The 12,594-nt window shown below is 37.0% G+C and overlaps 1 protein-coding gene across 1 annotated transcript; it reads right to left on the bottom strand.

Moving 5' to 3' along the window:
• Positions 1-21: 21 nt before the first annotated feature.
• Positions 22-11,766, bottom strand: mtg (mind the gap). Its single transcript, XM_017635075.1, has 6 exons — positions 11,558-11,766; positions 6,686-6,831; positions 3,547-3,828; positions 2,990-3,490; positions 1,073-1,228; positions 22-1,012 (listed from the first exon to the last, which is right to left on the bottom strand). Exons 3-6 carry the CDS (start codon positions 3,745-3,747, stop codon positions 401-403), a joined length of 1,470 nt encoding a protein of 489 aa, XP_017490564.1. The 5' UTR covers positions 3,748-3,828; positions 6,686-6,831; positions 11,558-11,766; the 3' UTR covers positions 22-400.
• Positions 11,767-12,594: the final 828 nt, after the last annotated feature.

Raw genomic sequence — 12,594 nt, forward strand, 5'->3', positions numbered from 1 at the left:
AATTTTGAAAAAATTTCGCTTACGTTATTTTGGCGGTTAGGGCTCGATAGGTACATATGTCCCTATGAGTGAATGCGAAAAATAAGAGTGTGGGAGTGTTTCTTTCCCTCTTCCTCCTTGAGCGGAGAATAGCTGAAATTTGACATTTGTGTACCGAAAGTGAAAACAAAATACATATTAGTTTTTGTTTTTGTACTACCGCTACCACCTTATATGAATTCGCCTTGCGACAATCCATACACGCAACTCTTATATTTGACGTGCAAATAAATTGCCTTCTTCGACATATCGCCTCGTTGTCTGATAATCCAACTGCACATGTAATATCTTAACCACATTTTCGAAAACTTAGACAATTTAAATCCCTGCGTAGCGCTGTTACGCGCTTTCCCCTCCCAACTCAAGCTTCGTTCGTTTGTTGTGTTGTAATCTGACTATTTGCCGCCTTAATGATATCCAGCTTGGCCTTCAGCTCAGCCAGTCGGTCATATATGGGTTGTGGTTGGATTATATGCACTGCGGTGCTCTCTTCGATGCTGCTCGCTGTAGTGGGTGTAGTAATTTCATTGGTTAGCTGCATTTCCTCCGTCTCGGCATTGGCATTTTCCTCGCCATCGTTCGCTGATTTCACCGGTTCAATTGTTGTTTCTTCTGCTCGTATTATAAAGTTACGCGCTTTTTCCGATATTTCTACCTTACTACTGTCCACGCGTCTTGCTCTACCATTCTCTTCCTCAGCCATTGAGTCCTTGAGTGTTTGGATGTCCAATCCACCATCGCCACCATCATTATCACTATTTTGGTTGTATTTTGAAAAGTAAGTGAGCGATTTCATCAGCTGATAACTCTTCGAAATGGGTATATTTGAATCATAAACGCTCTTACTGGCACTACAATCTACATAGAACCACCAGTTACATTTCAGGATCGTTTGATCGAAAAGCGTGCTCTCCGGACACAGGAATGATTTGCGTACGAGACCATCATCGGTGAGCGCGCATACATGGAAGACCTAAAATCGAATATGGTTGGTGATAAATTAACTTAAATTATAGGTTAGCGAAGGACCTACCATGCAACCCAAATCTGTGTCGGCATACAGTCCAGGGAAATGCTTTTGCTTGCCACATGAAAAACTTGTAGGTGGCAAATCTACTTTTGACTTGAAGTTGTCGTCGAAATTCTTGTCATAGCCCACAGGATAGTATTCACGTGGGGCATTCATAACCTGTGGTGAAAAAAGTACACACATATTTAAAGTATTGAAATTAGTGCTGAATTTTATAAATTTTTAAATTTAGAGTTTTTCCAAAAAGCAGTTATTAGTCGAAGAGGAGGAGAAATTGCCAGAAACAGGAGAGAAGTTTTTGGATGATAAACTTGATTTCTACGTTCGGTTAGGTTAAAATGGCGACGAATATCTTAAACGTCCAAGTAGCAAGACAATGGTAAACCTCCGAGAATACTTCTGCTTTAAAAAATCTTATTCGAAGGTGGAGTAAAAGTGTATATCTCTCCAATTGTATCACAACATTAAGAATAACAACCCGAATTGGAGGAGAAGCTCGGCCAAACACGTAGAAAACGCCAAACATTATGGGTATTTTGAAAAGTCAAACACCCTAGTACCAACCGGCCAATGCCCAGTGGGAACCGTTATTAGCATGAGCTTTCGTAATAAATTGTGCGTTATTTTAGGATCGTTTGCGGGCCATATACTTTGTCTATACGGCAACCTGACGCAATACGCTAATTACGGCGCGATGACCCTATGGTTCTATTTTTTTATTAAGTATACAGAGCAACAATTCTTACAGTCTGTATCCTTCCTAGCTAACTCGTTGCCAGCCGCATNAGGATCGTTTGCGGGCCATATACTTTGTCTATACGGCAACCTGACGCAATGCGCTAATTACGGCGCGATGACCCTATGGCTCTATTTTTTTATTAAGTATACAGAGCAACAATTCTTACAGTCTGTATCCTTCCTAGCTAACTCGTTGCCAGCCGCATTTACGGAAATTTTAAGATTGATCAGCCTTATTTCAGAGGTTCCCAGAAAACCCCTCGACGTTTTTGCGGGAGAAGGATACCGAAGGTACTGTGGAATTCTATTCCAGATCATTTATAGTCTGGCGCTGTCTTATCTTGAACGGCAGTCGGGAAATTGTACTTGGTACTATTCCCAAATGATCTTTCTTTCCATACTGAAGCGATGTTCATTACAAGAAGATCTGTGAGAAATATACATATTTATTTGTAAAAACATTGAAAACAGCGNCTTTCCATACTGAAGCGATGTTCATTACAAGAAGATCTGTGAGAAATATATTTATTTGTAAAAACATTGAAAACAGCCGTAAGTCTCCACACAGGCGTCCCTCTGAACTCTGCCTAGTTTTCCATGATTGTACTTATTCTGTAAGGCTGTCCACTAGACTTGGAAACCATAACATAAGACATGGAACATTATACTATTGTCCGTTATTTTATGTTAAGACCCAACGTCGTGGCGCAAAAGCCGCTTGCAAAAGTAAAAGCCAACGTTTCTCCTCTGCTTCTTTCCTCTATATATATCTTCCAACTCAGATTAGGAATTACTATCGCACGAATGGAGCATTCAACTTTGGTAATTGATTTTGGTTTCTGCAATCTCTTACCTCGCAGGCTGTTATTTTGTTTCTTTCCAAAAGCAGACACTCAGCTTTATGTACAAAGGTGTTGCCGTGAAATCAGCTTTACTATAGTCAACAAACCTCATTTTTTATGTGAATGAAAAATACCTAATTTATGTCTTCGCCGTCGGGCCGAGTCCACGCGACAGAAGTTCAACCTGTTTCTAATGAAGTCAATGAGCTAGAACCACAGAAAAAATATTTCAGATGTTCTGGGATTTTCACTTCCTTTTCCTCAACAGAAGGCTGTGAACGACTCTGGTATATAGTGCCAATCTTGGTTTCCTACTTCTGAAACAAAATATTTCACTCACCTTAGACATCTTACTCTCGAAGGCAACATTTTCTTTGACATTCTGCCTTTCGAAAACATCCTGAGTCTGCTGCGCCCAATTCATCATCACTGGCGCTCTATAGGCAGGCACTGGTACCGGTGTCGTCGTTGTTGTCGTCGTCGTCGTCCTGGCAGTCGTTGAAGTACGCACGAATTCCTGACGCAATTTAGCCGCCAGCATTGCACGATGTTCAGCTTTCATCTGCTGTTCGCGCACATAAATTGCATGTTTAATCGTATCCACAGTGACATTAGCCGCGGCTGCTAATTCCTCTACAGTCACATCTTTCAGATCGAATCTTGGTTCTTCGAATTGCAAATAATTTGGATGATTATGCAAAATTCGTTCTTCGGCATTTGTTATAGACTTTGTCGCAGCCGCAGCTAAACGTGCAACAGAACTGGGCATTGCTTGGAAGGCGGGTACGGCGACGGGTTGCGAGACTATTGGATTCGCAACGTGGAAGGTGCGATTAGAGTTCTGTGAGAAGCGGAGAATTAAATTAAATAGAAACATAGTAAGAGTTGATTACTCACCACTCCCTCCGAGTAACTTTCGACCAATTGATTGTTGAGTCGAACACGCGGATTAGGTGTGTCTACAGCGATATTTGTACGCCGCTGTGCTATTTGTGCGACTGGTACCGTCGCAGTCTTCGGTATGGGGCGGAACGCTGGCACACCTAGAGGCAAGGGTCGCGCCTCTGTCATTAGTTGATTGGACGCCATTGGACGCATAACACTTTCTCTGTATGTGGCACTGTAAGTAGGCGAAGCGCGTGCGCCAATGCGTTTTTCGGGAATAGGGTGCTGTACAGGCTATAAGTATTAGAAAAAAAAAGATTTATTTGTTGAATTACACATCTAAAGAACTTTCACTATTTCGACAGCTGAGCGGAAGATCGACCAAATTTGGAAGTTGGGCATTCTTGAGCCATTTTCTGAGATAGGGCGTTTTCGAACCGGCTGCCGAGAAACGTCGATCTTCCACTCAACTGTCAATTTATTATCAAAGATTTTTTTTTGCCAGAAATAATTAAAGAGGTAACATCACGTGACCACAGTATCAAAATAAGCTGTCAGCAAATGCCTGACCTCTCTGTGTTGCTTCGCCACACTTTCAAATTTGGTTTCGGGTCGCGGGTTATTTGTTATCAACTATGTATGTTGGTAGGGTATTCTTAAGTTTATTTTTCTGGGTGTGTATAGGAAATCCTGTGAAAACGTTTGGCCTTTGTCTGGACTGATGGTCGTTTAGTCGGCTCAGCATGCGAGAACTCTTATGCCCGCTCGTAGGCCGCATGGCATCTAAGGTGCTTCTAGGGGCAACTCTTGTTGCTCTCAAGCGGTGCGACTTAACATCGTTTATTATCTCTATTTTCGAAACTGTTAGGAGGACGACGAGATAGAATAACCATCTGTCCTGCTTTTCGTAGCCTAAAGTTTAAAAACTTTGGATTTTGTTTCATTAAAACTTCCAGAGGAATTCTCGGTGGTGGGCATCAGCTGCCAGCAATCCTTTTTTTAAGCACGTATGATTTTCCGTAACAATCTTAAGTATACTCTTGCAGTTACCGTTCCAGCACAATCATTAATTAGGACCTGGGTTAGATCCACTTCTAAATTAGAAAAACTTTCGTCCCTCGGAAGGCAATGGCACACCTCCGAGTATATTTTTGCCTTGAAACTTCTCATAAAATCAAATTTCCAAAATATGATGATTATTATCACTTTGATGTGCCCAGATTTCCTTTCACCGGGTAAGATAACAGTGCTTAGCGACACATTCTCTCTTCTGCCTTGAGCCCAACACCGAAAGTTGACACTTTTAGAAGCCATCTGTAGTTACGAGGGTAACCGTTCCCTGTTCATCGCATTTCTTGGAAAGCATTGATGTCAGCCTTAGTCTTCTTGAGGACATCAACCGGCGTTAAGGGTCTGGACATTCCAGGGGCACACCCTCAAAGCACAGTGTTTTATTTGTTTTACATGGTGGGCTCCTATCCAAACGTTGAACCCAAGGCGAATTCATATAAGGTAATAGCGGCAGCACAAAACCAGAAAACTAACACTAACAAATTATACGCATAATGGCAATTAGAACAAAACAAATTTACATTAAACAAATCATTTTGAGCATCTGCACAACCGTAGCGAAAATCGAACATCGCCGGTAACACCACCATATACGAATTCGCCTTGGTTCAGCTAGATAATAAAGCCATTTTGTTTTAAGACACCTTTACATAACATCCTTGATGGATGGAAGACAAACGCCAGAACTTCTGCTGGACAGACGCCACAGACTTCCGTAAATTCTTAAACCAAATAGATCGACCCTACTAAAGCTCCCCTTCAGGCGTAACCTCCAGATGTTTGGTTATTTCACATGGCGTGTAGGAATTGAATATACTAAAATTACTCTAGCTGTATATTCAGAAGCCCGACATTACCCACATATGGGCCCATAACAAAACCTATGCCACGTTAAAAAAAAGATCCTGGGGTATGGGTTTTTTACACTAAATTCTTTCCCCACTTATACCATGTCCCCACTTATACCATGTCCCCACCAAAAAGTTAACCATCTCAAATCGAACTTAACCACCTCACTAACTATTGCTGTCCACACTGCGGTTTAAGGTTTATAAAACAGTACAAATGTGAAGAACAGTGTTCGGACTTCCAAAAATCGATTCAGGACTAAATTCCTGCAAAAATCGGAGCAAAAACAAAATTTCCGTACTAGATTGAATTTTTGTTTCTGACATTAATTGTTTGACTAAAATATTTTCTATTCATGCAAAATAAGTACGCGAGGCAATGTAAGGATATGTTACAATTTAGATAATTTTTAGCATTTTCTATATAGTAGAACGTATCTAACACTTAATTTTTAAAAAAGCAAACCTTTTCTACTTTATATAAATTTCATTTTACATATATTTTTTAACAACTTAAGTAAAGTTCTGCATCCGCCAATTTGTACAGCCATACATCAAAAAATAACGAAGTTACTTTATTGGCGCATTGCTATGAAAAAGTTACTTTTTAACAGTGAGATTTGGCTAACTTTAAATTTTTTTACTGAAACCGGTGGTGAACACTCAAAAAACGGCCCCAAGAGGGGCATAACATGAATGAAAAAACGGAATAGATTTGAAGTCAAGCGGAGTAGAGGACTTGATTTCAAATTTTTTTAAAAAACTGGAGTAAATCTAATCAGATTTTAGCTGAGTCCAAACACTAGTAGGGAACGAATTCTTTACATTTTAACGCTAATGACCCACAAATGGCGCGAAAACACAGGGTTGTATCAGACTCTCGACGGTTTTTCGAGTTGGTTAGCTTTTAACCATCTCAGTGAAATGGTTAAGTGCTGTCATTTTTATATGGCGAAACTACGCTAAATCAAGTGGGTATCGGGATAACCAACTCAGTAGCCATAACTACGTGGTTAGCTCCGGTGGGGACATGGTATTAGGGCCAATTCCACAGTGCGTAGATTTTTGTACTGAAAATCTCTAGTTAACTGCCGATTCTGAGTTAACTACGCATTGTGAATTTGGCCCTTAGTGTTTTAAATGACCGTCTGTTTGATCAAAAAGATTTTCAAACGAACTATAGTTACTAAGGTGGTCAAAGTTATATTTAAAGAGGAATATTTAAAACTTACCGCCTGTTGTGTGGGAGCCACTAGACTGAGAGCATTAGGTGATGGTGGTGGTCCATTTTTATAGTTAATAGCCCGTCGCCGTTCCGGTTCACCCTCTACGTTACCCAACGACTCGGCGAAGCCCAGTTCGTCGCCCAAACTGAACCCTATATCAAAAGAAAAAATATAAAAAACGGAAACCAAAATTAAGAAATGTTGTGAAATTACGAAAAAAAAGTGCACTACTTAACCACTAACCAGCAAACTATCGCAAAAAGTGGTTAAATCAACTTTTTCAAAAGAAAAAAGATTCGCAAATAGCAATTTTCTCGAATTGACATTTATTTTTGTAATCATCCTTGTTTTAACCACGAATAGTACGTACATTATTTTGTTTTAAATGCAATTTATAGTCGGAAATAGTAGCATGCAAGGCAGCCACATTACGTCAATTAACAACAATCAATGACCACTTAAATCGGCTGTTGGTGCTATTGCTAATTTAGCAAACCGCACCACGCATGCGCGCACGCAATTTATAATTGCCTAATGGATTTAGGATTTTTCACCTTTCGCTTACTCTTGGTACTGAAAAGCAAAGGCAAAGGCAAAGTTTTTGTTTTTGTTTAGCAGTTTTTTTTTCAAAACATTGCCATTGACATTGGCATAAATACATAATCAATTAACTATGATCTCTGCGCAGATCTTAATGTGATTTTGGTGTTTTAAATTTTTTTTTGGCAAGTTTGCATTCTATTTACTGCAACAGGTTTCGTAAGAAATATTAATAGATATAAATTGACTGTGGAAATGAGTAATCAGAAAAATATGAATTAAAAATAACTAGCAGGTACCCGGCATGCCTAGCGGCGCCCTAAAGGTATTTTTTGCGTTATTATCAATGCAAGTACAAACGATTTTATTAAACTCGCTTTAATTTGTCGTTTACGGCCGGTTCCACCAGCAATTTAAATGGAAAATGATTATGGGTATGGTGGCAGCAACCAACAGCGTCACCTGGTGAGTACATTTTTGTTGAGGTATTTCTTTTTCGCTGAAAATTAATCACCTCAACTTAACACCAGTTTTTATTTTTATTAGTACAGAGACAGGTAAAGGACGGAAAACAGAGCAGGTGTGGATTTATATGGAACTGGCACTAAATTTCTATTGCAACGGACAAAAGGCCCACAGTTTCAGGCCGAGCAACATCTCAAACTGTGACAAATGTAACCTTGCAAGGCGTTGGAAAAACGTTAGTTGTTAACTTTTCACATAGTCAGCGGTCATTAAGCCCCTATCTGAAAGGTTTGTCACCATAGGCTCGTCAAGGAGTGTTTTCACACTCGCTGGGTATTATCAGATCATTGTGGGAGCGAAGCAAACGAGTTGACCCATGAACTGGCGAGGCGATGACTCTTCCACATCCTTATCCTTGTGCGGCCACAACCATCGGACATATGTAGCTGGTCTCCTCCGAGACTAGCAGTTACCGAGTGGTTAAACTCAGAAAGCAGTAAGTATTGAAGAGCGGTAGGGGGCCTTAGACACACCATGCTTTTGACTAGCCATCCGATAGAAAGGAAATAAATATTTTGAATTGAAACACCTACCCTCATGAATACTTGTTGATAATTTCAAAATGATTTTTTTTTTAACTTTTATGCCATAAATAGATGCATACACATTAGGGTGCATCACCTGAAAAGGTCGGGGTTTTTCTTTATATAATATAATTTTTTTTTTAACTTTTGGCAAAATAATTCGGAAAAACATTAAGATTTGCGAGAGCTAGGTCGATTTAAAAATTCTTCAAAAAATAACATCATTTTGATTACGTTAAAAAATTTTAAAACTAATTTGAAAATATTTTCAAAAGTCGGGTTTTTTAGAAGTAAAATACTTTTTAAATTTTTTTTCTAAAAAATGTCCTCATATGATAAAAGAGTTTTACCCCTCTATTCTAACAGAGTCACAAAACATAGCTCATCACTGCTGTGATTTCAAGTGCGCCGAGAAATGTGTCACAAAAAATTCGATTTTGAGTGCTAGAAAAATACACAAAAATTTAAAAAATTGAATTGTAGAGGCAAGCTTTGAGGCGCGGTAGAAATCACAGCAGTGATGAGCTAAGTTTTGTGACTCTGTTAGAATAGAGGGGTAAAACTCTTTTATCATATGAGGACATTTTTTAGAAAAAAAATTTAAAAAGTATTTTACTTCTAAAAAACCCGACTTTTGAAAATATTTTCAAATTAGTTCAGCTCACTTAAATCTTAATATTTTGGCAGAAGTCCTAAGATAATAATAATAAATTTAACAGTACAGATTTTTAATACTTTATTTTACTATTATTTTTTTTTTGCATAGAGGGTGATGCATCCTAATATAGATACGGATAGTGTCTTAGAAATTGGGGTTTAGGACTTATCTTAAAGATACAAAATATCTATCTTCTAAGTTGCAGTATCTCTTTTTCTGTTACATCCAAATTACATACTAACTAATTAATATTTGTATTTGCATGAGCATGAGACAGTCTCTCTGGCTATCCTTTCGAGAGGAAATATAGTACTCATGAGTCATAACTAGGGCAACCAAAAATTTGCATTTGCAACTATACAGTTTGAAGTGCTTTCAAAAAACTAATAAGATAGCTGTTATTTCTAGAAAATATTCTTAAAAATGAGCTATATTTGTTAGTGCAATTTTTTGCAATTTTTATAATAAATGCAATTTTTTGCAATTTCTTCCAATATAGGCAATTTTTTGCAATTTTTACAATAAAAGCAACTTGTTGAAGTTTGCACCACAAATGCAATCAATTTCACCACATGTAGTTTTTTTTATGGCCACTCTATTTATCACTGCAGAGAAATCAGCTGTTCCTTTGACATATTCATTTGAAAAACTTAATGATCAAACGTGCGATAAAAATGTGAATCTGGTAAATTTTAATTGAAAACTAACATGCATACATTATAAAAACTAAATAAATTGAATTATTTCATTCCTAGTGCCATGCCAAAAGTTAAAAGTACGAAAACGGCCAGATTGGCGCAATATATTAAACAATATCCCGTCTTTAAAACGGATGGAAATGTTTTACTTTGCAAAGTTTGCAATAAGGAAGTTAACTAAGATAAAATTTTCTTTTTAAAATCACATGTGGCAGGAATCGGGCACTTCGAGGCAGAAAAGAAAACTTCGACAACTACTCAGCAGTTATTAGGAGAAAATGCAGCATTTTCAAAGCAGACACAATTTGTAAGGGATTTGTGCAAAGCATTCGTTGCCTCAGACATTCCGCTCTACAAACTGAGAAACGAATACTTGAGAAGATTTTTTGAAAAATATATCGAGAACAAAATACCATCCGAAACCTCAGTACGCTCCACCGTTGGAAGCCTCTGCAGGATACCATAGAAGACATAAAAAAAACGATAAGAAGTAAATACTTGTGGATTTCTATCGATGAAACAACCGATAGCACTGGCAGACATATTGCGCTTGTAATATTGGGCATATTAGACAGTGACTACAACTTTGCAAAGAAACGATTTTTATTACATGTTGATTCTTTAGAAAAAGTCAATCATACAACTATAGCACGACTTTTCGACGACGCTGTTAGAATATTGGGTTCAGATCTTGATAGGAATTTGATTCTACTGTTTTTGTCTGATGCTGCATCTTACATGATAAAAGCTGGGCATGCTTTGAAGACATTTTAACCAAAGCTATTGCATGTAACCTGTCGTGCACACAGTCTTCATAGAGTCTGCATTCGTGATTGTAATCCAAAAGTTGATGAACTAGTTGCCGCCGTGAAAAAGGTTTTTCTAAAAGCTCCGCCTCGAATTTATATTTTTAAAGAACATGCACCAGAGCTAGCACTACCTCCGGAGCCTATTACTACACGCTGCGCACCTGGCTTGAAGCAGTAAACTATTACGCTAAGAATTTTGAAACAATTAAAAGTGTTTTGAATTTGTTGAACGTAAATGATTTGAAGAATATATCAATTGCGAAACCCCTTTTGAATAATGACAGCATCCGTCAAGACTTAATTTTCATTGCCAGTCATTTTGGATTCTTAATAAACTCTATCAAAACTTTAGAGTCAACAGCGCATTTATTACATGATAAAATAAATGTGGTTACAGAAGCACAAAAATCAATTGAGAAAGCGAAATATACAGCAAGAAAAAAATAAAGGCTTTTTGGAATTACAAAACATTGTAATCAATTGTCAGCAGCCAAACCAGCTGGATTCAAGACTGAATATAGTGTAGCAGAAACTTTGTCATTTAAGTATGCTCCAATAACAAACGTCGATGTTGAAAGAACATTTTTCTATGTTCAAAGGCGTATACCGTGACAACCGATGAAATTTCGCAGAATATTCACAGCATTTTAAATCATTTATATATAGTTGAGCCCCTAAAAATTAGGAATTCGCCTAACAAGATCCATTTAGTATTTATTAATAAAGCAGAAGGCATCTTGGGACTCTCGATAAAAGTCTTTCAGGTCGAAATGTCCCTAATAACATTGGCAAACCTCCGAATGTATTTCTGCAATGAAAAATCCTCCCTTAAAATCACCTGCCGTTCAGAAGTTACGTAAAAAGGTTTTTAATTCATTATTTTTTTAAAGAAAAGGCATTTACAAAAATAGTGCATTCAAATCGCAAAACTTAGTGCATACTTACAATTAGTGAAATAAAATTAAAATAATAGTTAGTGCTTACATAATTTTCTACTTTTATAATTTTGAATACCTTTGAATATGTGAATGCCCTTACTACTATTATAAATACTAATCAATTGATAATATTAAGATTGCAAAAAAATTTTGTACACATGTATGTATGTATGTTGTAACATTTACCTAAACCAAAATGTGCTTTTAGGCCGCCCAAATTCCTTACACGAAATAGTCCAGACTTTTTGAAGTTACAATTGAGTATGAAACCAAATTCAGATTCAAAAACGCATGTCCCGCAAGCCAATCCTAAAAACAAACACAGAAAAAGGATATGTTTTATACAGAAAGATTTTTTTTTTTTTTTTTTGAAAGAAGAAAGCTGATTAGATGTTAAGCATTTCTCTTTTTTTGAGTATTAGTTGAGATATTATGAAGAGTATAGGTTGTGCGATTAGGAAATGAGGAAGATGATGAATAGAGGGAGATGAAGAAAACAATTTCTAGCTGAATGAAAGCATTTAAGAGGTAATGTAATGAGGAACGATAGGATTTCTGTGTTGTTTTCGATATGAATAATAATACTATGCTATGAAATATATGTATGTATGTACAAACATGCATGTAAATACTATCTCAACCCTTCACCCAACGATATTTTCGTTTAATATATACTGCAAATTGGAACAATATTTATCACATTTTCAAAAGTAGTTAGAATCAAGAATTACTTTTCTGAACAGCCACACATGTTCATGTACATCATCGGGCATATGAACAGGACCCCCATTTCAAAGTAATATGGTTTGCCACTTATATTTATTTATTTTCTTTCAAGGGTTTTTAATTAAAATTAAATTTATTCTCTAACAAAACCCATATAAAACCAAGAAAAAACATTAAAAATTAAAAAAAATTTAAATTAAAAATGTATAAAAAACTAAAATAACATGCAATAAATTTTCACCCCCTTTTTTCTCAAAAGTGTTAGAATTTTTTTGAGTACACAGGTTTATAGCCTATCTTCTTAACGTATGATATTTCTCTTCTCGTTAGTAAATAATAATACACATATCGTTGTTTAAAGTACAAAACCGCTTGGGCTTGATACCAGGAGCTTCCGGTGAGCAAATATCCTTTTTGGCACAAAAGTCAGTTACGAGGTTTTACAGAACTACAATACGCGGTTTTGTACTTTGAACGACAATATGCATGTAGTATTT

Source organism: Rhagoletis zephyria, unplaced genomic scaffold (assembly GCF_001687245.7).
Source record: "Rhagoletis zephyria isolate East Lansing unplaced genomic scaffold, Rhagoletis_zephyria_1.1 Rzeph_scaffold_14881, whole genome shotgun sequence".
Classification (NCBI taxonomy): Eukaryota; Metazoa; Arthropoda; class Insecta; order Diptera; family Tephritidae; genus Rhagoletis; species Rhagoletis zephyria.

Coding starts and splice junctions, on each gene's coding strand:
- mtg (XM_017635075.1), bottom strand. CDS start 3,747: ATGCGTCCAATGGCGTCCAATCAACTAATGACAGAGGCGCGACCCTTG. Junction 3,491..3,546: donor AAAGTTACTCGGAGGGAGTG/GTGAGTAATCAA, acceptor CGCTTCTCACAG/AACTCTAATCGCACCTTCCA. Junction 1,229..2,989: donor TCGAGAGTAAGATGTCTAAG/GTGAGTGAAATA, acceptor TTTTCACCACAG/GTTATGAATGCCCCACGTGA.